This window comes from Lutra lutra, chromosome 13, assembly GCF_902655055.1.
Source record: "Lutra lutra chromosome 13, mLutLut1.2, whole genome shotgun sequence".
Classification (NCBI taxonomy): domain Eukaryota; kingdom Metazoa; phylum Chordata; class Mammalia; order Carnivora; family Mustelidae; genus Lutra; species Lutra lutra.
In genome coordinates, this window is record NC_062290.1 from 2,677,198 (window position 1) to 2,702,959 (window position 25,762).

A 25,762-nucleotide genomic window follows, 5' to 3' on the forward strand; every position below is an offset into this window, starting at 1 on the left:
GCACTCTGGCTTCCTGTGGGTTTGGCAAAGAGAAGGCACCTACAGGAGATGGGAGAGTGAGAGACAAGATGGGGCATTTCCTCTCCACTCCCTCCCATCACTGGTTCTGCCTTCCCATCAGCTCTCCTCCAAAATCCCAGCTGGAATTCCACTGGCTCCAGAGATTTCTCTGTCTTCCATCAGCGCCATAGGTGGGAGAGGGAAGAACCCTTAGTGAGACAGTAAGGTGGATGTAAGGAATCCCTGGAGTGTCACCGCCCTTTGGACTCCCTCAACCCCACCCCTGGAAGTGCTTGCTTAGCCAGGTCTCTTCCTTAGAATCCCTGTGTCCTACTCAACCCCGATGATCAGGTCCCCAGTTCCCCCCTCTCTAACCTATCCCCTCTGGGGTGATAGTTCTGCCCACCGTCCTGGCCTTCCCCCTTCCCTAAATGTTCATCTTTCCCATCCTGTTCTCCCCCTAAATGCATCTCTCCTTCTTCCATCACCTGCTCTACACTCCATGCTATACCTCTAGCCATGGCCTCAGATCTTCCCTTGTATTTCATTCTGCCTTCTGGAAAGCACGATTTTTTTTTTCATCTATTTCTCATCTCTCATGTGGTTGACACCATCCTGTGACCTAAGTGGTAGCCCCTCCATTCTCCTTGCTGAAGTGTCACGGTTCTCAATATATACCTGACCCAACTCTCTGAACTGGGTGAGGGTCTGGCCATAAGCGTGGATTTGGAGTCAGGCAGCCTGGCCAGTTCCTAACACTGTGTGGCCCTGGCTCACTTCATAAACCCCTCTGATCCCTGGATTCTCTCTGTGCAGAACAGGATCTAAGTACAATCTCACAGACCATGGGAGCTGAGGGGCATGACAGGTGTTCAGGGCCTGGCACAGGATTCTCTAAGTACTTACGGCTGCAACAGTGCTCAGGATAACCATCACCGATCATCTCCTGAAACCAGTGTGGTTCCCTCCACACCCCAATTCATATTGAAACCTAGCCCCCAATATGATGGTGTGAGGCGGTGGGGTCTTTGGCAGGTGAGAGGGTCTTGAGGGTGGGGCCCCAGAATGGGATTAGTGCCTTTATAAAAGGACCCCTGAGAGCCCCCTGCCCCATCAGCCATGTGTGAGGACATCTGAGAAGACAGCCCTCTAGGAACCAGGAGTGGGCTCTCTCCGGACACCCAACCTGCTGGAGCCTTGATCTTGGGCTTCCAGCCCCCAGAACTGGGAGGAATAAATGTTGTTAAAGCTGCCCGGTCTATAGCATTTTGTCACAGCAGCCAAGCTAAGACATGGTTGGCTGGATGGGTGTCCATCCAACCAGGCTTCCACACATGCCTCCAACTCCTGGTCACATTTTCTCAGCTCCCATCCTGGAAGCCTGGCATTTCGTTGGGATCCCCCTTTGTCCCTCTTCCTTCCTAAGTGTGCACCAATAACCAAAGAGCTCAGCATGACCTGCAAGCCAATGGCCTTCAAGTTCTACTCCTCAGCACGGGGCAGCTCTCCACGGATGTGCCACTCCCACGCACCCAGAACCCAGCCCTCACCTTCCTTCCTCCACCTGCACTCCGTGTCCCAATGGATGAGACACACTCAGCCTCACCGTCCAATCAGAAGCATGGCCTTTGCTCTGTATCCCTCTCCCTGGGAGAAGCAGAGGACTCTGCCCAGACTCCTCCCCAGCAGTCCTCCTCCCTGCTGCAGGGGTGTGAGGAGACAGGAGGTCTCCATGGCCCCCTCCCTCAGGAGCTCAGCTACAGAGGGACTTGGGTGGATGGCCACGCTCTGGTGGCTGCTGAGTGAGGACAAGTGAGGATTGAGGAAGCCAGGAGGGGGCTCTGCAGGCTCACCTCTCCCTCGGCCCAGTTCTGTGGCCTTCCCTGCTTCCCATGGAGCTCTTGCTACTCCAGACTCTGCCTCAGCTCTGCCTCCAGACAAGCTGACCTGTTCACTTGCCCCATCCGCTTATTCAACCTTCTCACCTTATCTTGGGCCCACCCACTCCTTTCCATCCCACTGCCCTTGCCTTCCTTTGAGACCCCATCATGTTTCACCTGTGCTGTTATCTGCCACCATCTCAACTCCCCAGAGCACCCCGCATTACTGTTCAAGGTGTCCACATAAAATACAAACCTGCCCACACCATGCAGCCTCCAATCCCACATCATGAGGGAAACACGAGTTATAGCCACACCCTCCACGTCTAGCTGTCTCAGTGGCCTGGCCTCCCAACATTGCCCCCATCTGACCATCTACATGGGTTCTGGAAATGCTGAGCTGTGCAGGCCTTGGGCTGCTCCCCAGACAGCCCCTCTTCTGGAGGTATCTCTTCGCCCCCATGTACCTGGAAGATCCCAGAAATCCCTCACCCCCGCTGAGGTCCCCCCTGACATCCTGCGGCCAAGGTCAGCAGGCTCCACTGCGCAAGGTTCATATCCCACATACATTTAAGTTGTTGCGTAGTGTACCGGGTTATTGTGATAATGTCAGATTTTCTGCCTCTCCAGGTAGAATGAAACCATCTCGGGAGCAAAGCCACCGTCCCCAGGGCCCAGCTCGTGAGCCATCTTCAGGCAGGTAAAGGCAGCTTCTAGATGCAGGAAAGGCGAGGAGAGGGGTTCTCCCCTAGAAACTCTGGAAGGAACTCACTGCCGTCCACCCTGGACTCTACCCCGGGTGACCCATGCCGGATTTCTGCCTGCAGCACTGGCAGATAAAACACCATTTTAAACCACTGATCTTGGGATTATGACATCAATAGAAAAACAATACACTTTTAAGTGAATAGATTTTAAAAAGGGAAACCACAGTATTCTGGAAACCACAATATTCTGGAAAAGCTACTGTCAATGACCTCAGGCATTCTTGAGTCTGAAGGCTGATTTTATAGTGGTTTCCTTCCTTTGCTTTCCTTCTGTGCTGCCAAACAATGAAAATCTCCTCTGTCTTCGGTCTCTACACCATTATAGCCTGAGAGTAGGCAGGGGCAGCCCGGGCGAGGGCGCCGGGCATGGCCTGGGAGGTAGAGTGTGGGTTTCCTGCTCGGCTTACAGTTTCTGTCTCCATGGTCCCCCCACCCCCGCCCCCATCGTCTTCCCGGAAAGTGAGGTCTTACCGTTCTACTGCATCCCTGGAATATTAATTAGACTCTTTGATTACAGATCTTTTCATATGCAGTACACTTCTATTACTGTGATATTTTAAAATGGCCAATTTCTCTCCACTTGGCTCATCATAATAAAAGGAATAAAAAATCTCCTGTTGGCTAAAGGGTTAACCATGGAGATTTGGATTTTTTTTCCCCCTTCTTTGGAGACTCAGGACGTGCATGTATGTTTGAAGATCCTTTCACAAAAAGAATCGAGGGCGAGATGCCTAGGGTTTGAATGTGCGTTTCCTGTACATTCATGATAAATGCTGAACCGAGTGGCACATTCATGGTTGTTTCTTGCTTGTAAATGAACTGCTGAATGAAAGTTTTGGGGCACAGCTCACCTCCAACAGAGGCCGTCCTGTTCACACTGGGAGCTGAACAATGGTTCTTGAATTTTCTCGAAAAACTAGTTTTTCTGCTGTCCATGACAGTCCTGCCTTCCCCCATGCATTTTGTAATCAGGCTGGCCTTTTTTTTTTTTTCCCACACTGCCGTTGGAATAAAGATCCCGCCTTTGATTGAAATGGAATCTTCCACTATTGAGCAAGCCTTCTTCAATGAGTCATCGGGGCGGCTGCTCATTGGCTGCGGCCGCTGGAGCCAGGGGATTGCCTGGCGCCGGCTCGCAGGGCCCGGCTTCATTCACAGAATCGCTGGCTCGCTGCTAGCCCTTCCATTCACACAAACAGCCTCTCATTCACATTTTGCTGTTTTTGTCTGCTTCTAATGAAGAGCGGGGTTTGGGAATGATAGGGCGTTTTTGCTTCAGATCTGGGGGGAGTTCCGCTCACCATCACCATCGTGGATGGGGTGTGCACTTGCTGTTGCTAAGCGAGCAAGGGGAAGGGCGAGAATGAGAGCCTGCGCTCGGGGAAGGTAGCCGCCGCGGCCCTGCGCTCCTGCATCCAGGCAGCCGGCCTCACCTGTCGGCCAGGAGCCGCCCTCTGGGCACCTGGGCCATAAAGTTCTGCTGGGTTTGGTGCCTCCGGGGGCACACGCCTAGTCGTGGGTGGGAGAAGGCAGGGTGCTGGAGATAAATTTTTTTGCTTGCACAGAGTTGCGTGGCAATTCACACAGGGTGGTTTCTCTGTGTCCGGTGGGTTATCTCCAAGCATGGCGGAGACCGGCAGAGCCCCGGGTGCAAGGGCTCGGAGGGTTTGAGTCTCCGCCGACCTTCTGGGGGCCGCCAACGCCCCGTTGTCCTCGCTGAGAGGAAGGAGGCCTTTGCCTCTCCCTCGAAGCCGAGGCTGACTCCTAAAATGGATTTTCTGTGTGACCAGAGCAGCTGCATTTTCTTCCTTCCTTCATGCAGGGTTGCAAGGCAGCAACAGAAGGGACATTGAAATGTATTTGTACGTTTGGTAGGCATTTTTCCAGACCTCGAGCACATTCAATTGGGATAAAGCTTCAAGCCCAGCCCCCTGTTTGGAATGGATGTCTGGAGCCGGCTACCATTCCTCAGAGAGGTCCTCTTCTTTTCTGGAAGCAGGTTTTCAACCCAACCCTGACTGAGGAAGGCTGTTGTCCTTAGCAGGGGACACATCCTCACCAGCTCTGTGCAGACCTTTCTTTCTTTCTTTTTTCTTTTCTTCTTCTTCTTCCTTTTTTTTTTTTTTTTTTTTTTTTTTTTTTTTTTTTTTGGAGGAGCTGCATTGCTATAAAGACACTTGTCATGGCTGCTCTGCTGACTTGGAAAAAGAAAAACCCAGGAAATTCGTATTTTATGTTCACCTGGGAGTAAATATTCTTTTCTTTTCTGTTCCTTTTTCTTTTCTTTTTTCTTTTTTGGCTATTTACCAATTGCTGGTGCTTTCCAAATCAGAATTCCTGAGGATCGGCTGAAGATCTTATTCTTAAAAAGCCTTCGTCACATTTTAACGCATGGCTGTCAGACATTCAGGGACCCCCACGGAGGGCTGAGCGGGGGACAGGAAGCCTTAGCAGAGAAGAAGGGGTTTCAGAAAGTTCATCTGACTGACCGAAGGGACCGGACTGACCTCTGGCACAGATGCTGAGTCGGGGGATGGGGAGGCGAGCAACCAAAGGTCGGAAGGGAATCTCTGGGAAGGTAGAAAAAGCAGTTTGAGAATTGATTGGCTCTAGTGTGCAGTCAGTGGGTGTATGCATTTTTTTTTCTTTCTTTTTCTTTCTTTCTTTCGTGTGTGTGTGTGTGTGTGTGTGTGCGCGCGCGTGTGTGCGCGTGTGTGCGCTACAGGAAGTGATTTGCAGTGCTCCCCGGGCCTTTGTTGAGAAGGGTCTCCTCTGGAGTGAGTCACGCTCTCGCTGTGCGCAGCCCTAGCCGCTGGGCGCTCCCCTTCGGAAGCGATGCCTGGAGCGGCGCGAGCGTGCCGCCCTCCGCAGCCCAGCGCGGGGCCGGGGCTGCGCGGCCGCGGCGGCGCGGGCCGCTAGCGGGGAGGCGGCGCCGCTGTCCCCCGCTGTCCCGGCCGCCGCGTCCCGCCGGGCCGCCGCGCTCGCCCCTGCAGCGCCCGGGCGGATGCGGCCAGCCCACGGAGGGGCATGCTTCCACGCACCAAGTACAACCGCTTCAGGAATGACTCGGTGACATCGGTCGACGACCTTCTGCACAACCTGTCGGTGAGCGGCGGCGGCAAGGTCTCGGCGGCGCGCGCGGCCCCGGCGGCGGCCCCCTACCTGGTGTCCGGAGACGCGCTGCGCCGGGCGCCCGACGATGGGCCGGGCAGCCTGGGCCACCTGCTCCACAAGGTGTCCCACCTGAAACTCTCCAGCTCGGGCCTCCGCGGGCGCTCGGCGGCCAGGGCGCGGGCGGGCGCGCGGCTCTCGGGCAGCTGCAGCGCGCCCAGCCTGGCCGCCCCGGACGGCAGCGCGCCCCCCGGCCCCGGCGCCCCGGCCATGCGCGCCGCCAGGAAGGCCCGGCCCGGCGACCAGCCGCCGCCGCGCGCCCCGCACGCCAGCGACCAGGTGCTGGGGGCTGGAGTCACCTACGTCGTCAAGGTGGGTGCGGGCGCGGACGCGGGCCGCAGGGTGGGTCGCCGCGGAGGCTGGGAGGCGCGCGCTCCTTCTTGGCCTGCTCGCGGGGCCGCGGGGTCGGGGTTCTGCCAACGCGCCCGCTGCGCACCGGTGGAGAGAAGCTTTGCCGTGGGTGACCTCACTCTGGCCTGCTTTCTCCTTGGCTCCACTTCCCTGGCCACTGGCTGTGCCATGTGTCCGGCCAGTGGCCCTCTGGGCATGGGCCCCTGTCCCGGGGAAGTGGGCATCAGGCCCATACAGTGAACACACTTGGAAGGAACGCACATCCCTGTCCTGAGAAACGCAGTGGGTGTCACTACTTTTGCTGTGTCTGCCCCAGGAGGCAGGGTGGGTGGTTCGGTTCCCGCAGCTCCTAGCAGTGCAGGCCAAAGGCTGCCTTGCTTTATGTAAGCCGGTAGTGCTTTCCTACCCAGCAAGGTTTCCTCCGGTGTGTCTGCCATTCCTTCCATACCTAAGGGTTTTTGGTTCACAGCAGTAGAAGAGAATTTGGGACTGTTTTTCCCTGGGGCTGTAGCCTTCCCTTTAAATAGGCTAAAAGCATGGGGTCTGGAGCTGCTGGCTGGAAAGGAGGTTTTTCCTCCAACACAAAGAATTATACAATCATGCCCAATGTGGTCCATAAAATTCCTCCCTTATACAAATATTTTGGGATGCTTAAAGAGCCAGCACCCAGCTCCTGTCCTCGGGCCTGCCTCTCACTCATGTCTTCCTGCCTGATGGATAGTCGTGAGCTGTCCCTGCATCCTGTGGCCAGGCAGACATCTGCCAGAAAGAGGCAAGGGCTGGGAGTCTCTTCTTTGTCAGGTCACCCCAAAGCACGGCTATGCGTTTAAAAAGCGGTGAAACCCACACACTGTCCACGGTGTTTCGTCAAGCATGCGGAGAAGCCTGCCAGGGCGTCTAGCCTCCACACATCAGCTATGGACTCAGTTCAGACATTCAGCAGACCCAGCCTCTGGTGAAATGTTGCATCTTGGCAGTTGGGAGCCCAAATTATTAGAGGAAGAGGTTAGCTGTGGGTTATCTTTAACTGTCTCAACAGACCTGACTAAGGAATGTGGTCCCCGGTGCAGGAGCGGGGCTTCTCACCCGTTTGAGGCTGCTTTCTGAGTCTTCATCTTCCCTTCTGAAAATGGACCCATTTGCTTTACAGAAGGGATGGAGATCGGCATGAAAAATGCATGCCTGCTTGAGTTTATGATAAAAGAAAGTGAATATTCTCCTTGTGGTCCTTCTTTAAATTATATAACCAGGAGCCAAAATAAAAAGGAAAAAAAATCAAGCAAAAAATCCTGAGAACGTTGAGGCGAAACCATTGGAGTAGATGTCTTCCAGTGGGTCAGCAGGACTCCTTTCTGAAACAAACAAACAAACAAAAGAAACATTAAAAAGCACCAGAAAAAGAGCCTACCTTTAAAATAGACAGACCTTCGCAAAGCTCTCTCTCTATTCCTGTCATGTTGAACATAGGAGGTAGTTTTCAAACGGAGGGAGAATTCTCAAACTTATGCCTTTAAAGTTTTCCTTTAAAAAAATAAAATCATTCCCTTGGCTTAGGGCTTTGCTGTTGGTTTTTGAGGAGCAACTGGTTCCAAAGGTCAGTTGTGGTTGGCTTTGGAGCCAAGCGAGCGAGTCGGGGCTGCGAGGCCAACCTGCTGGTGTGAGGTTGTGAACCCGGCGACAGCAGAGCTCCTGTGGGCTGAAGCTGGGTTGGCCTGAGCCTCTGCGTTTGGGGGGGAATCACACGATTGTGCCCCCAGTAAATGGTGGCAGTGCCCGGAGGCACCTAGCGTGCCTGCTTAGTGCTCAGTGCCGTGAACCGTGGTCGCGGGGACATCAGCTCAGGCTTCCCCAGAGAAGTTTGGAAGCACACTAAGGACATGGGGGTCGGACGCTAAGGACAATGTCCCGTGTGCACACTTGATTCCCATGATCCCACGGCACTCTGCTGGGGCACATTCCTGCGTTGCCCGTGTTGAGTTGAACATCATGGACTTACCCTCTGGAAAAATCACAAAAGCGGGAAAAAACCTCTTAACTCGGTATTGCTTGCCGATCTTCGAAGAATTTTATCAGTATCTTGGCCTTTTTTTCACTGGTAGAGAGAAAGAGGCAATGTTTATTATATGCCTGCCCTGCAGCCGTCAATCTGAAGGCTGAGGGTTTGGGGAAGAACTCATGATTGTCTTGGATTTAAATTTATTTCTAAATTAAGGACCCCCCCATGTTTTCCTATTTTTTGGAAAACCCATATGCTGTGTAATTATAGGATTTCCCCCTCGTAGACATACCTGCTATGGCACTCCGAGGATGCCGTCTACACGATTTTTATTAAAAAATATTTCAACTCCATCTGCTTAGATGGGAGTGGAAACTGTGAGGGAGTCTGGGGGTGGGGGCTGCTCACCTAGGAAACATCAAAGTATTCCAACAGCAGGTTGTCGTTTCATTAACGAAGGGTATGAAGTTCAGAGACGAGACACTCCTGAGCAGCAGAATTCTGAGCTCAGTGGCTCTCACTCGTCCCGCATGCCCCCAGCGAGTCTGCCGCTGACACGCCCCCAGGACCCTGGGCTCCGCCAGATGCAGACTCCAGGGCTGGATGGGCATCAGGAGGCCTCGCTGGCAGGACTTTTGTACCCTCCTAGCGCTGTGTGGTGCAGGGCTCTCATCTCACGGAGCCCAAGAATGAATCTTGTGGACGTAGAAGGGTGAAGTGAAGTGAAAGTTTATGAAGTGAAGGTGAGAACCGGGAGGAAAGAAAAAAGCTCTCTCTCGAGAGGAGGTCCCAAATGGGTGGCCACTGTGGGCTTTTAGGGCCGGTCTTTCATAGCAAATTGACCAGGGAACTTAAGTCTTCTTGAGGTCCCCACTGGTAACACCCGTGACCGGTCTCCTTTTGATACTTTCAGTGGTCAGCTTGTAGCTATCATGAAAACGTCTTGTCTATGACATTTAAGACCAACAAGGGGGTCTCCTTATGTTCCCTTGTCTCTGGCATTTCTCCACATCGGGGATTACTGGGAGCCTGGTCCCGTAACCCCCTACCCATCTCTCCCTACCCAGGCCTGCCTGTCCTTTACGCACTAGGTGTATCTGACCCTTGGTTTTCGCTTTTGGTAAAACAGCCGCAAAAAAACGATGAATATTCTCAGGACAATTCCATCTCAAAACCACATCTGGACATGGAAGGTAGATAGAAATTGTGTTGATTACACTCTGCCCACCTTAACGTCCTTGGCCTCAGAGTCCAAGTGGACTACTGCTGGGCGTCCATGGTGACTGCTGCTGGTCCTCGACAGGTTCCGAAGGTGATGTTGGGGTGCTCCGCGCACAGGCCCGCAGAGTGAACCGCTTAGGAAGGACAGGCAGGCACGGACAGGCCACTGGCCAAGGTAGGAGGGCCATCTGAAGGCTGGCATGGCCTTGAGGTTCAGCTCTGACCCGCCTGGTGGGCGGCAATAACTGTGGGGCTGCCTAGGGGCACACTGCTCGCCCAGGGTCCCTAGGAGAAGGGCTCCTCCTTAGAGCACATTATGCTACACGCTCGAAACGGTCAAGGAGATGACTGCATTCAGGGCCGACTCCAGTGCCCACGGCAAGAATTGGGAGCCGAGTGAGGAGCGGTGAGCTGGGTTGCTCACTGGTCACTCTCAACACAGACAGGAACGGTGACCCGCTGCCAAATACCGTGGTGGCCCCTTTGCACGTCTACAGGTTGCCGTCTGCTCTCACCACGGTCTCTGTTAGGGGCTCTTTGAAGGACACTCTAAGAAGCAGCGCTGCAGACTTTCCTCCTGATACTGTGGGCTGTTTTTCTTCTGGAACGAAGCCTTGTTTTTACAACAATTCCTTTAAGAATTATTTTGTATCTCCCATTTGCGAATCTGATGATATTTGGGGTGGTATAAATTATTCATTTTATTTATAAATGTTCTATTGCTCTTTATAGATGGCCTTTATAAACGGCACTTACTTTAAAAATTATTCTAAATTGGTATTTTTTCCACTTGCCTCAGTGTCGTTAAAAATACCTTAAATAGGGGTACCAGGGTGGCTCAGTCATTAAGCATCTGTCTTCGGCTCAGGTCATGATCCTGGGGTCCTGGGATCGAGTCCCACGTTGGGCTCCCTGCTCAGCGGGAAGCCTGCTTCTCCCTCTCCCACTCCCCCTGCTTCTGTTCTCTCTCACTGTCTCCCTGTCAAATAAATAAATAAATAATAATCATTTAAAAGAATACTTCAAATGTTCCGTGTTTTAGCGCTGTATTCCTGTGACACCATAAGCAAAGGTCATCGCAAACTTGTTTCAAGTATAGCCATGAGACATTATCACGGTGGGAGATGTCATCATGGTGGGATTGATTGAATTCTGTTTTCGTTCTGGATGAACAAAATTGTTCCTTGATGTGGAGTAAGAATTTTTTTTAAAATCTCATAATATGGGTGGCTTACATGTAAATATTATCTAAATGGCTTGAAAAAGTTTGAGAAATTCTTTTGAGATTAATAGACAAAATTATTAGTTTAATCTGGAAGTATACTGGGGAAGATAAGCTACTGATCACACTTCAATCCTGAAACGTGTAAGCTTATCTTTGATTGTGTCTTACTGGTGAGGAATGCACAATACATGTTTTTTAAACAAAGTCCTGGTAATGGGGAACGTGGGCAGTGAACGTGCAAACCCATAGAAGAGGTGGGCTTTCCAGCCAATAGGCTCGCCCCGAAGGGTGTGCAAAGCCCACAGCCCCTCGCTTGGATGCAGTGCCTCGGCGCAGGGACGCGGCCCCACAGGGTGGCATGGCTCTGGAGGTGGCGGGTGTCACGGCGGGTATCATGGCAGGTGACATGGCAGGTGGGCAGTCGGGTGTCACAGCGGGTGTCATGGGGGTGTCATGGCTGGCAGGCAGCCAGGTGTCATGGCGGGCGTCATGGAAGATGTCATGGAGGGTGTCATAGGGGAGTCACAGTGGGTGGGCAGCCGGGTGTCACAGTGGGTGTCACCATGGGTGTCACGATAGGTGCCATGGGGGGTATCGCGGCAGGTGTCCTAGTGGGTGTCATAGCGGGTGGGCAGCAGGGTGTCACGGCGGGTGTCATGGCAGGTGTCATGGAGGTGAGTATCCAGGTGTGACGGAAGGTTTCATGGCATGTGTCGTGGTGGGTGTCACGGCATATTGGCAGCCAGGTGTCATGGCGGGCGTCATGGCATGTGTTGTGAGGGGTGTCACAGCAAGTGGGCAGCTGGGTGTCACGGCGGGTGTCACAGCAGGACAGCTCCTGCTTCCCGAGCTCCCTGGGCTGGCAGAGAGGGGCCTGCTCTGTGGTGTTCAGACCGTGCTGCTGGGGGGCCAGAGTGCACAGCGCTGCTACCCGGGATGTTTTGTGGGTTCAGAGGACGTGCGGTGAGGACCCTGCGTGTTAAAAGGAAATCGTCAAGGACCAATGAAATCATATAGAATTATTTAATTCAGAAGTGAGATGGTTTCAGATGATGTGGAGAGAAATGGCCAGGTGTGCATGTTTCCAGAGCAAAGAACAAAGAGAAAAATTTGCTTTTAGCATAGAAGATACACAGTATGGGGTGGATACGGCATGTCTTCACGGCGGGGCACTGAGCGCAGGGGCGGTCTCCGGGGTGGGTGGGCCTCACACAGGGACCGATCTTTAGTTGAGGTCAAAACCCCACAAACGGTGCTGTGGCCGTGTGGCTTCGCCTGCCACCAATGTCCCCAGCCTGCACCTCCCAGCACGGTGATGGGTGGAACTCACATTAAGAAATGTTTCCTGTAACCCTAGTTTAATCTGGAAAAAAAAAAAATCTGAAATAGTTGTTGAATTTTACCAAGGGTTTTTTCAGCATTTAGTGAAATAAATAGGTATTTTTCACGTTTTTCTGTTAATGTGGCGAATCACTTATCTCTGTAACATACATGTCTCAGCGTCTCTGCTGCTGGGCTTTGCAGACAGAAGTCTGTCCTGCTGCTCGGCAAGAGACACAGACGTTCATGGTCTGGCCCTGTCTCTTGTCCCCTGAGCCCCAACACTGGGGCCACAGGAAACAGCTGGACCCCCCAGACCAGATGCACCTCTGGCCTTCGCTCACATTCTCCCCATCTCGGCCTTCATTCCAATCAAGCTCTGTGAGCTGGGGATCTCTCCGTGAGGGTCCCAGGCTCTGTGTGTTTGCCTTTGTATTCGTCACCTCCATCCTTGGCAGGTGCCTACCACTGGGACCCCTGAGAAGCCGATAGAAATCAAATGGTCCCTGCCCTCCAGGGGGGACATCACTCCTTAAGTGGGTTCCATGTACAATGAGGCCAGGAGCTGTGGGGAAGGTGGTCTGTCAGCTCTTCCCAAGACCCACCTGGGGACAGAGCCTCAGGTGGGCAGACAGTGGCAGAGACAGAGGGAGAGAGGTAGCCGAGGGCCAGAGGGAACCAGACAGAGCAGAGGGGACTGGTCAGGGGGTGACCTTGGGCCTGTTCACATGCACTTGGCTATTAAGAATGTAACTCCAAAGAGGCACATTTTGAACTCTTTTCTATTAAAAAAAAAAATGGCTCGATAATTATTCTTTCTGTGAACAGGCATGTCTGCATGGCCCAGCCAGGGTCCTCCCAGGCTGTCCCGTCGATGGGAAGCACAATTAGCAGGCCCACGAGTTCTCTTTGAAGCTAATTATGGGAAGCTTTCGTTGAGAGGATCAGCCTTAATGAGAGCCGTGAGTGGTCATTATGAAGTCAAATATTGTAGAGCCAGATTTCACCAGGACGTTTCCACACAGAAAGCTAACCTCCCGAACACTTCCTGGTGCTCCCTCCTCCAAAGAAAGCACCAGATTTATGAAAAAGACCAGTGGGGAGGCAGTGAATGCAGGAAATGTTTCGAGGGTGCCACTAATGCCCTGTGAAGGCATTGCAGGTTGTCAAGGAGGTTCAGGACTATTTTCCCAAAGGAGTACACGATCCCATTGAGCGGGAGACGATGTTCCATTGGAAACACAGAGACAGGTTCGTGCCAGCAAGCTGCTGGTCACCTGGGGAGGGCGGAGCAAGCCTGGAGCTGGCAGGGAGGCTTCCCGCAGGGGTTGGGGCCAGTCCTGGGAGACTGGGGGGTCTGGGTGGTTAGGGGCTGGCGGATGCTCCAGGAGGGGGAGTCAGAACAGAAAACCCACTGAAGGTGGGCGCGGGCCTGGCATTTGCCCAGGAACAGGGACAATGGTCCGCTGGGGTGGCCCAGGTCAGAAGGAAGTGAGACATCATCCGCCATGTGTCGGGCTCGGGCTGTGGTGCCTCGGAGTCGGGAAGCTCCCCATCTACTGGAGGGGCCCTTGCGCTGCTGGCCCTTGGCTGGTTGCTGGCGTTTGCTGGGGGATCTCCTTCCACATCGGGCAAGGACCCCGAGGGTATGCGTCCCTTCCTCCATTTCTCTAACATTCTTCCTCCGTGGACCTCACTGTTTCTTGGCTTCCCTGATCCGCTCACATCCCAGCTGTAGATTTCATGTAAGACTCCGCCCATAGAAGGAACCTGGTGGGATTGCTGTTCAAGCTATTTTTAGAGTTTTGCCCTGTCCTGAGGATAATCTGGGCCTTGGTTCATATGGTGACACAATAGAGAGTGAGTTCATCTTCACCTGAAATCCAAAAAGGGGGGGTAGGGCTTTCCTTACGACTGGTTCCTTGTGATCTCTAAGCAGCATTATTCATGATTTTCAGAGTCACACTTCCTTTTCTTGAAAGGCTCAGTGCTCACTCCCCTCTGCCTCCCACCCTCCATGCCCACTGCCTGCTACAGGCCGCTGGTCTGACTCCTATGGGCCTCTGCCATCAGGGCTCAGAACTGCAATGGAGAAGGCTGGTGCAGTGGTCCCTGGGATGATGCCAGCTGTCCCGCAAAGTGAATGTCCCGTGATAGACAGGGTGGGGTGGGGTGGGCAGTGAGTTCTGATGCGTCCGCACCCTGTGGCCATGTGCAGCCATTGAAGACAGACGGGAGAGTCCTGCCGTGGTTGACTAGAAGGGATCTTCATGAGGGGTGGTCAGGCGAGTGGAGAGCACGAGCCATGATGTGTGTCACCCCCCCCATTTTCAAGACAGGGACTAGCACAGTGCCGGCGGGAGCCTCCAACAGCCCGCCTGGAGCCGCTGCCGGGCTCCGCGCAGAGAATCAGCAGGGGATACAGGACCGAGAGACGCTCAAATGCGGGAGCCAGAGGCCACGCATAGAGTGCTTGGTGAAGCCCGCCAGAGGAAGCGTGTTATCAGGTGTCCATGCTGCCACCGCCGAGACAGACCATAGCTGGAGCTGGAGAACAACCCTGAGCAAAATGACCGAGATCCAGCATGGATTCAAATTAGAAATTCATGAAGGAAGACAACGGGAAAATCTCCAAACACTTGGAAATTAGGCATCATGCCTATAAATAACAGAGGACAAAGGAGACATTTCAAAGGAAATTTAAAAATACCCAGAACTGAATGAACATGAAGGCACCACATATCGAAGTACGCAGGGTGTGCTGAAGCAGAGAGGGGAGGGACGTGCGCGGCACCAGATGCTTGCACGGGAAGAGAACATTTCTCCCATCAACAACCCAAGTGTGTTTCTCAAGACGCCAAAAAAGAAGAAGAAAGTATACGGCAAGAAAGCAGCAGGAAGGAAATCACAAAGGTAAAGGCAGAAATCAATGAAATGAAAAACAGAAAATCAATTGGAAGAAATCGATGAGATGGATAAACCCGGCGAGGTGGACAGCGATGAAGAGAGAAGACTGAGATCGGCATGGCAGGAATGGGGTGGGGGCTGTCTCGCAGGTCTCGCCACGGCTCCCGGCCAGCCCCAGGGCTCTCTAGCGCAGGCACAGCCCATGGCTGCTTCCTCGGGGCGAGGAGAGTCCAGCTGGCTCCGTGCAAAGGGCCTGTGGTGCAACATGTGTTCCCGTCCAACAGAGGCCCAGGACTGGGTCCCAGGCCAGCTTGTTTTAGGGAGAAGGAGGAGTGAGGAAAAGCGATGCTCAAAGGGACAGATGGCACTTTCTAAGACCAAGCAGCTAGTTCGGTGTCCTGAGTGGGGATGACTGTGGTAAATGGGGGTAAATGGGGACACACCTGGATAGAAAGGGCCAGTCTGCTTTGCGTCCTTCGCACATCCGCTGTGATGCAGCTCTCGCGGCAGCACCGGTGTGTGCTTCTGGAGTACTGCTCCCCTCGCCTCCTTTGACTTTGAAGACCAGATGCGGCCTCTTGCACTGCTGTGATTTTCAGATGAAATGGAGCACAGTGGTTTCCTTTTAACCGAGCCCCGGTCACCCTTCCTCCCTCTGACTCAGCGTCCTTGCCATACGTGAGACGGATGACACACGCCACCAGCCAGCACTCACAAAGGCTTCCTGGCTCCTTTGATGAGAGCCTGGATGGCACTTGTGTTAGTATAATTTTCTCCGTGAGATGAAAGATGGAAAGAGAAGGAAGCTTGGATACAGGGTTGGTTGAACCCAAGTGACCAGCTTCCTCCCTCTCTGGGAGGAACCCTCACAAAGAAGACGGGCAAGCTGAAGGCCGGCCAGCCCCTGGTTTAGTGGCCAGCCCACGTGTCCACTCTGGCTGTCCTGCGGCACCCGCCCACACGGCCCTGTGCCCGCCACGCGAGCATGTGTCTGGTCCCGGGTGCCCCTGGCCGTTGGGTGGGAGAATGGCTTCGCTTAACTCTTCACCTTTTCCTTCCCTGGGGTGCCCCTGAGCCTCTGGTCCCTCATCTGACGTGGGGCAGGGCACAGCCCCGGTTGGCGGAGGGGCAGCCGGCAGCAGGTCTGGCCAGTGGCACAGGATGCTGGCTGTCCGGCCCCCGTAGCCCTCGTCCTTGAGTCCAGGCCTCAGCTCACCAGTGCTCCGGGGGTGAGGGCCGACCTCTGCCTTCTTGCATGAGCGAGGTCGGTGACTCCTTCCTTGGAGAGAGAGTTCTGCCCTGTCATGCGACCGGTCAGCCTGCCTCCTGACGCCGGGGAACCTGCTCCATGGGCAGGTGTGGAGATACAGCTGGGGGGACTGCAGAGGGGACCGGTGGTCTTCCTGGCCCCTGCCTCGGGCTCTCAGCTTCACAGCCTTTGCAGATGGTCCTTGGGCCACAGCAGCAGCCGGCCCGGGCTTCTCTTGGAGGGGAGTGAGTGACTGGGTAGTAGCCCGGAGCTGCCGGGCAGCCTTTGGGAGGAAGCGGCCTGCACGGTGGCCCCAGACATGGTCGGGGTGGGTGGGTCTGTGCGGCCGCAGCCAGAGCCTTGGGGTCCAAGCCGACCAGCGTTGGTAGAGAGCTTGCCGGCCACCCTAGAACCCAGCGAGCAGAGCTGAGCTGTCGCGGGGCTCTGAGCAGCATCTATCATCATGCCAAGTTGTTCTGCAGAGTAGATGAGAAACGATTTTTATTCTTTGATGCTGTTAGTATTTTCCAAAGTTTTGTAGAATGAACGCACATTATTTATCAGAAAAAGATGAGCATTATTTTTGTAAAATAACTTCAACGGCTCTCTTAAAAGCAATGATCTTTTTCTTTTTTTTTTTTTTTTTTGGTCCGTGTGTAGTAAACCATGCAACCTTAAGTGTTCAGCTCGGTGAGCACATAAACACACATGTGACACCCACGCAGACACCAGACTGTATTCCCAGGCCCCGCTGGGCTCCCTCATTCCCCAGCCAGTCAACGGTGGGGACCGGTGTCCTGACCTCTGCTACCATTGATTAGTTTATGTCCCTGACCTGTTAAATGAAAAAAATGCTTAACAATAATGGTCAAATTGGGGCTGTTAGGTAGGGCCATTCCTTTAGTGTGAATAGTAACTTTTCAGCAAATGAAGGTTACTTTTGTAGGAAATTTTCTAAGTATATACCTTTAATGATCTATAACCTTATGTAAAGTAGATTGGGCAAATTAGTAAAATCTAGAGTTAGCCTCTTCTCAAATATATATAAATAGTCAAACAAATAAGTGTCCCAAAATTGAGTCACTCTGGAACCCTGATTATTCAATAGCGATGGTGGACAGAATTTCCCTTGAATCTGAAGTTGCCACGCTCTCTGTCGGTTGATGACATTTGAACTCTGATTGGGTGGACGGTAGTGCCTCCACATGCCCAGACGCGCTGGCCCCACTGGGGATTTGGAAGAGGTGAAGTTCACAGTTCGCCCTGGCCTTGGGTCCTTACAGGTTGCTGAGTGATGTGTCACCACGTCATGGATGGGACCGGGGCAGAGACTTGTTGACACCGATTCGATACCCCATGGCCTCGACCCTGATTCCATGATGGACTCTGAAACTATTCAAGGCACTAGGGGTCGGCCTCATGAGCAGCAAAATCCCAGCAGGGGAATCGTTCTGACTGCCAATCCAGACATCCATGCACAGCTGGATGCCCATGGATGCTTCTGGTTACCCGTACTTAGCTTTCTTTTATGGGAGCGACACATGCTAATTGTTGAAAATAGAGAAAAGCAAAAGAAGAAGTTAAAATCAACTGTAATCCCAGTCTCCCATGATGACTTCTATTAAAATTCCCATGACTTTTCCCTGTCCTTTATTTTCATTTATGCAAAATTGAGGTCAGGCTCAGTGATTCTCCAAATCATTAAATATTATTGGAAGGCATGGCTTTTAATAGTTGCATGACATTTTGTCCCATTGATTTTTACAACTTACTTAAACATTGTCCTAGTTTTGAGTATTTACGTTGTTCCTATTTATCGTTATAAAAATTGAGTATTTAATCATTCATTCATTTAGTCAACAGATTGCACTGAGTTGATATTATATGTCAGGCCCCATAGAGGTCCTGAGGCACATATGGGAATTAAAAAAGAGATGTCGTCTCTGTTGTCCTACAGCTTATGTTCTGGTGAAGAAGTCAGAGATGAAACAAATAAACTAATCAAATAGAGACTTAATTAAGCCACACATCAGGTAATTTATAAAATTCATCAATGCCCCAAATGTACAAAACCTACTTGATGAAGAAGAACAAAGTTAGAGAACTCATATTTTCTGATTTAAAGAAATATGTTACTGGCCTAAGTATAGACACCTAGATCAATGAGACAAAACTGAGACCAGAAGTAAGCTCATACATTTTTGATCAATTGATGTTTGACAAGCATGCCAAGGCCATGCAACGGAGAACTGTCTTTTTAGTAGATGGGGTGTGTGGGACAATTAGATGTGTACATGGAAAAGAATGAAGTTGGAAACTTTCTCACATCATATAAAAAAGTGAACTCCAAATGGATCAAAGGCCTAATTGTAAGAGCTAAAACCTTAAAACTCATAGAAAACACACAAGGGTAAATATTTGTGACTTTCAATTAGGCAATGGTTTCTTAAATATGACCCCAAAAGCATAGACAACAACAATAAAAATAGATACATTGAACTTCATCAAGATGAAAAACTTTTGTGCCTCCAAGGACACGACCAAGAAGGTAAAAAGGTAACCTCAGAATGGGAGAAAATATTTGCAAGTCATGTGTCTGATGAGGAACGGGCACCCAGATTACATAAAGAACTATTTCACCTCAACAGTAAAAACAAAAATAACGCAATTGAAAAATAAGCAAAGGATTGGAACAGACATCTCTCTGAAAAAGACGTACAGATGGTCCATGAACCTGTGAAAGGTGCTCAGCGTCATTGGGGAATTGTAAATTGAAACCACTGCGACGTCCCACCTCACGCCCACTGGGTCAGCTAAAATAAAAACGACAGGCGATGATAGGGGCGTCGGTAATTGGCACTCCTCCACCAGTGACAGGGATGTAGAACACTGCAGCTGCTCCTGAAAAGGGTAAACAGAGCTACCACGTGACCCATGATTCCATTCGCGGGGGGGCGCCTGAGACAACTGAGAACATATGTTCATACTAAGACCCCTCCGTGGATGTCCCTGGCAGCCTTGCTCGTACTGCCCAACCTGGAAAGAACTCAGGTGTCCACCAGCTGGGACAGAGACGCAGAATGTGGTCTGTCCATATAATGGATTAGTATTCAGCTATAAAAAGAAGTTAAATGCTGACACCTGCTACAGCACAGCAGACCTTGCAACATTGTGACGAGTGAGGAGGCCAGACCCAAAAAGGCATGCACGTACCGTGTGATTCCGCTTACGATGTCCAGAACCACCAACTCCACAGAGACAGGAAGTGGGTTGGGGGGTGCCAGGAGCTGGGGGTGGGGATGACTGCCGATGGGCCCTATCCAGGCTTCTTTTTAGGGTGATGATGGTGTTCCAGAATGAAATAGTCATGGTGGTTGGACCGTCTTGTGAATCTCCTGAAAATGACAAGATTGAACAGTTCAAAAGGATGAATTCTGATGGCACATGAATTATATATCAATAAAACATCATCACAAAAAAAAAAATGCAGTCATGCTAAATAAAACGAGCCAGGGGTAAGCAACTTGGTGAGGATGTGAGGTCGGAATGCAAGCAGCAGTTGTCTGGATGCAGAGGGAGGAAGGTGGCCCACGTGACAGGGGCACAGGGGGGAAGGGTCCCTGTTCTTACTGTGGCCCTCGTCGTTGCCCTGGATCAGATGAAAGAGACGCAGCATTGAACTGTCAGTAAAATCTCACTTCTGAAGCGGTAAGGTTCATTGTAAAAATAATGATCTTCAGATAAATAACAAAATGAAAATCAGTCACCTGCCACGGCATCCTGCCGAGTTGGCAAGGACGGAGGGGAAAGACGCCCTCACACCCTGAGAGTGGATGTGCCCGTTGGTGCAAGTTTTAGGAAAAGCTGACTGGAGATGCTTATCACAGAAACGTGCTGTGGATGAAGAGTCAGTGTTTGGACGACGGAGTCTAGGGCCTGTGTTGGTGACCCGAGGCATAATCCTGCTTGCTTAAAACCCACGCCGTCTTGTGCATTTCTCATGGTCATCCCATCCGCAGAGGGAGAAACGGGGACTCAGAAACGTCCAGGGATTTGCTGAGGCACACGCAGGTGGTCAGCCCTGAAGTGGGTCTGTAACCCAGGGCTGTGTGTGTCCGAAGTCCGCTCTCGCCTGACCTTCCAGCAACAGGCACAGATACGTTCTTTGGGGCTTTGTCATTTGCCAGACCAGCAACTGTCGTCTCGTGCTTGGCATGTAAAACCCCGAATACATGTTGAATCGTGTGATTATTTTATACTTGGCTTCTGAGGCCACATGCCAGTCAACGTTCAGATTTAGGATCACATTGTGGAGTGTGTATTCATCTTAAAATGATAAGGAATCGTTGGGAAACTTGAAGCGTGTGATTCAATTGTGAAAATGTCGACTTAATGATTTTTTAGGGAATATGCCTGTAGCCCCAACTGAAGGTTCCCTGCAGTGTTTGCAGGATTCTGCTCTAGATGGGGAAATGGGCACCAGGGTAACCTGAGAGCAGATGTTGAAGGTTATAGCAGTAGGGTTAGAGTCTATGTTTCTTTTCCCTGAAAAAACATTTTTTAAACTTTTTTTTGGAGATAATTACAGACTTCCCTGTTGCAAATATAATGTACTTTTACTTCCCTCTTTCTGGGAAGGCTGGGATGCTGGGAGGCTGGGATCAGCATCCCCCATTTCTCTGTCACTGCTCCTGACCTTCCCATGCACACCCTTGAGCAGTAGTAACTCAGACTGCTAGGGGGAAGGCCACAGCACGGTCCGGTGTCCGAAGTCCAGAAACAGAATGTTCAAATATATTACGTACCACAAACCAGCACAGATTGGTGCTAATAGGTGAAATAAAAAAATTAATAGGAAATTACGGTTCACAAGATTCCTGCATGAGCAAATGAAGTGTTGTAAGCCATCTGCTTCTGATCACTGGAGGGATGTGGGAAGCAACTCTAACTTGGTTAGCCCTTGGTGAATGCAGTCAGCAAACATTTATTTTGTACCCATTACGCGCAAGGCATTAGGAAAGTGGACAGGGATAGAGATGCAGCCCGCAGCGTCCTCTGGGGGACACTGTGTAAGTGAGTATTGGAGCCCTCAGTAGATTTGTGACCATAGCACAGGGCACAGGGCATTTTGGAGGTGAGCTGTGGTCTTAGGGAACTGACAAGAAGGGAGGGGTGACAGGTTTTACTTTTCTCGGTTTTGAGTCCCGACAACAAGGCTTTCTTAGATTGTCTGCACCGAGCACTGTGACGTGGTCAAATGGTGAGGAGGCACTGTGGTCACAGCCGGGTTCCATGGGCGCAGAACACGGGCTGTGTGCTCACGGGATCAGGAACGCAATTCTCAGTGTCTGATCTTCGGGGGCGGGGGGGTTATTAGGGATCGGCAGGGTTCGAGGAGGGGAGGAGAGGAGGGGATGGGAGGGAGAAGAGTTTGCAGGCAGGGGAAATCGCATATGTGGACACAGACCGTGGGAGGCATGAAAAGCTTGGTGTGGCTGGAGCGCAGGTGGAGACGTGGCATGTGAAGCCCAAATGGCAAGGGAACAACAGACTGGCCATTTCTTCATGATGATTCACCTGCTCTCCTGACTAGAATGGATCCTTAGTCACGGACCCTGTCGGCTGGTGTCCTACTGGAACCTGGACGAGGGTCAGGCACACGTTGGGGCTCAGTCTGAGGTTGCCACGGGAGTGACACGGCCGGAGAGAGCTGTGGCCTGCGGTGGTGGCTCTTCTGTCCTCATTGCTGTGTCACCACTGCCTCATGGGACTCTGTTGCTGTTCATTGATTCATCATGCCATGGATGGATCCCTGGTTGTCCCTCCAGGGCTGGGTCTCACGAACAGAGCTACTGTGAGTATGTTCGCACATTTGTTTGGCGGGCACATGGCTCATCTCCCTCGCGGTGGAGGTGCTGGGTCACGGGGAGGCGCACGTTTGGCACGGAGAGAACGCCGCACAGTTCGCCAAGAGTTTGCCCCCATCCTCACTTGGACCAGCATGTGCATTTATCCTGCTGCTGAAGACAGGAGTCACCTTTCCTCGGTGCATCTGTCCCTCGAAATTACCTTGAAACAAAATGCGCAACTTGACCTGCCAGCATTTCTCTAACGCTAGCTCTGATGTGGGCAATCAGTGTCCTCGCCCAAAGGAGACAAGAGGCTCCATCCTTCTGTTCCCCACCATCGCCGCCCTCCCTCCTCCAGGCTCCATCCATCAGCTGGACCAACATGGGGCTTTGGATTCAGATTGCTGTCCTTTTCAGACACAACCCAAGACTTAACGTAGTCTCTGAAGGTTTGGTGGCTCAGGAACATTTCCCGTTAATTGTTGGTTCTCAGAAGCTGTGTTGGGCCTTGTCACTCCTGGATGGTAGACGGTGCAGGGAGTTCCTGCCAGACCCCTGAGACTATACTTGTTGGCCTGGCTGGGATCTCACACCCATCCTTGACTGTGGCTGAGGCCAGGGATGGAATTCAGGAGGCCCATCTGAGAGGCATGGCTGGTTTCACCGAGCACCTCCCTTCCTCCAGCACACCTGAGCGAGGTGACGCCCCAGAGGGCCGAGGACGGAGGTCCCAGCTCCCTGGAGTTAGAGTGTCCAGATGTTCGGGGGGGCTTTGTGACCAAGTCTGCATCATAACATGGAGGTCCATGTTTATAAGCGTGGTCTTTTCTTCCGGGAAGAAAGTATTTAAAGTTTTTCATCATTCTGTAATTGTACAAGGTATAGATGGTTATGTTCTTGTTATAAAAAGTTTAAACAAGGCAGAAGCACCAGAGGTAGGGCCTCCTTCCCATGGCTCCTCGTGGAGCACTTGCTCCCTCTTCGTCTCTGCTCTCCTGTCTCCAGAGATGGATGCAGAGAACTGAGCCCCTCCCCTCGAATCTGGGGTGACCCTGTGCCTTACTTCAGCCAGTACAATGTGAAGGAAGTGACTGTCTCCTGGAGAATCTCAGCTTCAATCATTTAAAAATGGCCAAATTCGGAATCATAGTTTAGATGTGTCCGAAGTGTTTGGCCAAGCGTTTATGGATGAACATTCGAGGAGGGGTTCACATCATCGCGATGCAGGCGGTGAAGCAATGAATGTTTTGTACGTACAATTTCACGCACTTACACATGAATAAAGTTCTACAAATGATGTCGCTGGGTCAAAGGGAACCACGTTTCACATCTCCACAGACACTTCCAGACAGTCTTCTAAAAAGTTTTCACCAAATTAGGGGAGCATGAGGGAGAGGCCTTTTTCCTGCTTCCTCACCCAGTCTGACCACTCAGCTGGGTGAAAAATGGTCTCTCTGTTTGGGTTTATTTTAACTGCTCTGATACTAGTCTTTATGGGGGCATGTTGGCCAGCTGTGTCTTTCTCTGGATTTCCCATGTGTTTTCTTGCCCGTTGTTTTCTCTTGAGTTGATGGGCTCACGTAACGACAGAGAACTTCGTGGAGTAGCCTGATCGTTAATTTTTCCCTGTTCAATTGATTGCATTTTTCTTAATCTTTCACTTATCTTTCCACAGTATTTCATCACATTGTCTTTTCTAACAAAAATGATCAATTTTCATGAGTCCTGAAATCATAATATATCTTTCCACAGGTGCAGGTTTTCTTTTACTTATTTGTCCTTCATTCAAGGTTTTCTTCAATTTGATCTTGCACTGTTCTTTTTTTTTTTAATTTTATTTATTTATTTGACAGAGAGAGATCACAAGTAGGCAGAGGCAGGCAGAGAAAGAGGGGGAAGCAGGCTCGCTGCTGAGCAGAGATGATCTTGCACAGTTCTCAAACTTAATTCATGTTGAGTTTCCTACACTTGTAAACAAGACAATGACCCCCTTAGATCTCTGGTTTCTTGTGCTGGCCTTTGCCCGGTCGAGAATCTGCTCCGTCTGGTCAACCTTGTCATTGTCACTCACTCCCTGTAACGCACCTTGTTCTTAACCCGGGTGAAAGCTCTGACTTTACACCACTGGGTTTGATCGACTCAGGATGATTCTGATTACTGAGATGTTTGGACCCATTCCTGTTTTGACTTCTGTTTTCCCCGTGTCTTTTGTGTATTTCTGGCTCTCCCCTTCTTTCTGCTGGCTGGACTGCTTTTATTTGCTTCCTCCTTCTATTCTATTCTCTAGCAATCTGGAGCTCAGTCATCCTATTCTTATTTTTTTACATTTACAGCCTTTTTACATGCATGTAATTGTACGTTGTTTTCGCTGCTGCCGTGAATCCCTTCTGAGCTGCGTGTTTCCTCTGCTCATGCTTCCCCAGCTCCAGCTTCTGTTTTCTGTCGGCCCTGGCCAGCCGATTTGGGGGTCTTCTGAGATGGAGCTCCCTGTCATTGTAAAAAAAATACTTAAACTTATGTGTCAGTAATGATGAAGCACCAGGAGTACCTGTGACTTCTGTTGATTCATTCCTTATTATTTTTCTCCTAGCCCACGTCCTCCTGTTTTTTGTATTCATTGTTCTTCTGGAATAATTCTTTTGGGGAGCATCTGTGGGTGGTTAACGTTCTGAGTCCTCGCTTTGTCCTCCCACCTGAATGCCAGTTTGGGTGGATCTAAGATTCTTGGCTGCATACCGCTGTTCTTCAGACTTCCAACGGTGGAGTTCGTCTTCTTGTACTGGGTGTGCAAGAGAACTTGCTCCGCGAGGAACCTGTTTCCCTTCCCCTCACAGACGTTTGCACGATATTTCTGTCTGGGTCCTTTTGTCCTGAAACAGAGCTGCCATGCGTCCACAAGTGGGTCTTTTCATATTTCTGCGTGCCTTGAAAATATAGATACTCCTGTTCCGTCCAACACTCAGCATTCTATTCTCTTTGTTCTTGAATATCTCTTCTCCTCTCTTTCTTTCCTTTTCTTGGACTTCGTATGAGGCAGGTGCAGGAACCTTTGGATCCAAGCTCCAAGACTTTACAGTTTCTTTTGTATGTCTGTCTTCTAGCCCCACTGGGATGTTTTCTGGGTCCCATTGTCCAGTTTCCCTAGTTCTTTGTACATTTCTTGGGCCTACTGATTGAATTTTCTATGTACACCCTAAATCAATAATTTTCTCTCTGCTGGTGAAAGCCAGATAGACGTGCAATGGCAAAAATCCAAAATGTTATCCCTAATTGTAACCAAAATTTAAAAAAAAAAAAAGTGCCTTGGAATACATTGGAGAAGAAAAGCACGGGACGTATGTCATAAAGACCACAAAGTCTTTGGCTCAAGTCATGATCTCAGGGTCGTGAGATTGAGCCCTGTGTTGGGCTCTGCACTCAGTGGGGAGTCTGCTTGAGGATTCTCTCTCCCTCTGCCCCTTCCCCCTTGCATATGTGCATGCCCGCCCAAAATAAATGAATTTTAAAAAACATGTAAAGAAGTGAATTCATAGGTAAGTGATAAATAAATATTGTTAAGTACAATTTAGGAGAATATCATGACCTTCTTGAGTAACACAGCTCCCTCCCGAGCCATACAGAACATGGCAGGCATATGATGACAGGAATCACTACAGCGTTCCTGTAGTAACAACTTGTGTCAGGTAAAATGTAGAAACCATCGAAAGAAAAATGATTGAATGAGAGATTATCATCCCATTAATCTACAAGAAAAAGATAAGGAGTATAATAGGAGACTGGGCCAAAGATAACAACAGCTAACAGAAAAAGGAGTGGGGGCACCTGG

General features: G+C 51.0%; 1 protein-coding gene across 1 annotated transcript in view; it reads left to right on the forward strand.

The window, feature by feature from the left end:
* Positions 1-5,603: 5,603 nt before the first annotated feature.
* The window catches only part of SHC3 (SHC adaptor protein 3), a 96,114-nt gene continuing 75,955 nt past the window's right edge, over positions 5,604-25,762 (forward strand). Inside the window, exon 1 of the mRNA XM_047700584.1 lies at positions 5,604-6,130. Within this exon, the coding sequence (XP_047556540.1) occupies positions 5,675-6,130 (456 nt within the window). The 5' untranslated portion in view covers positions 5,604-5,674. The remainder of the gene's footprint in view (positions 6,131-25,762) is intronic.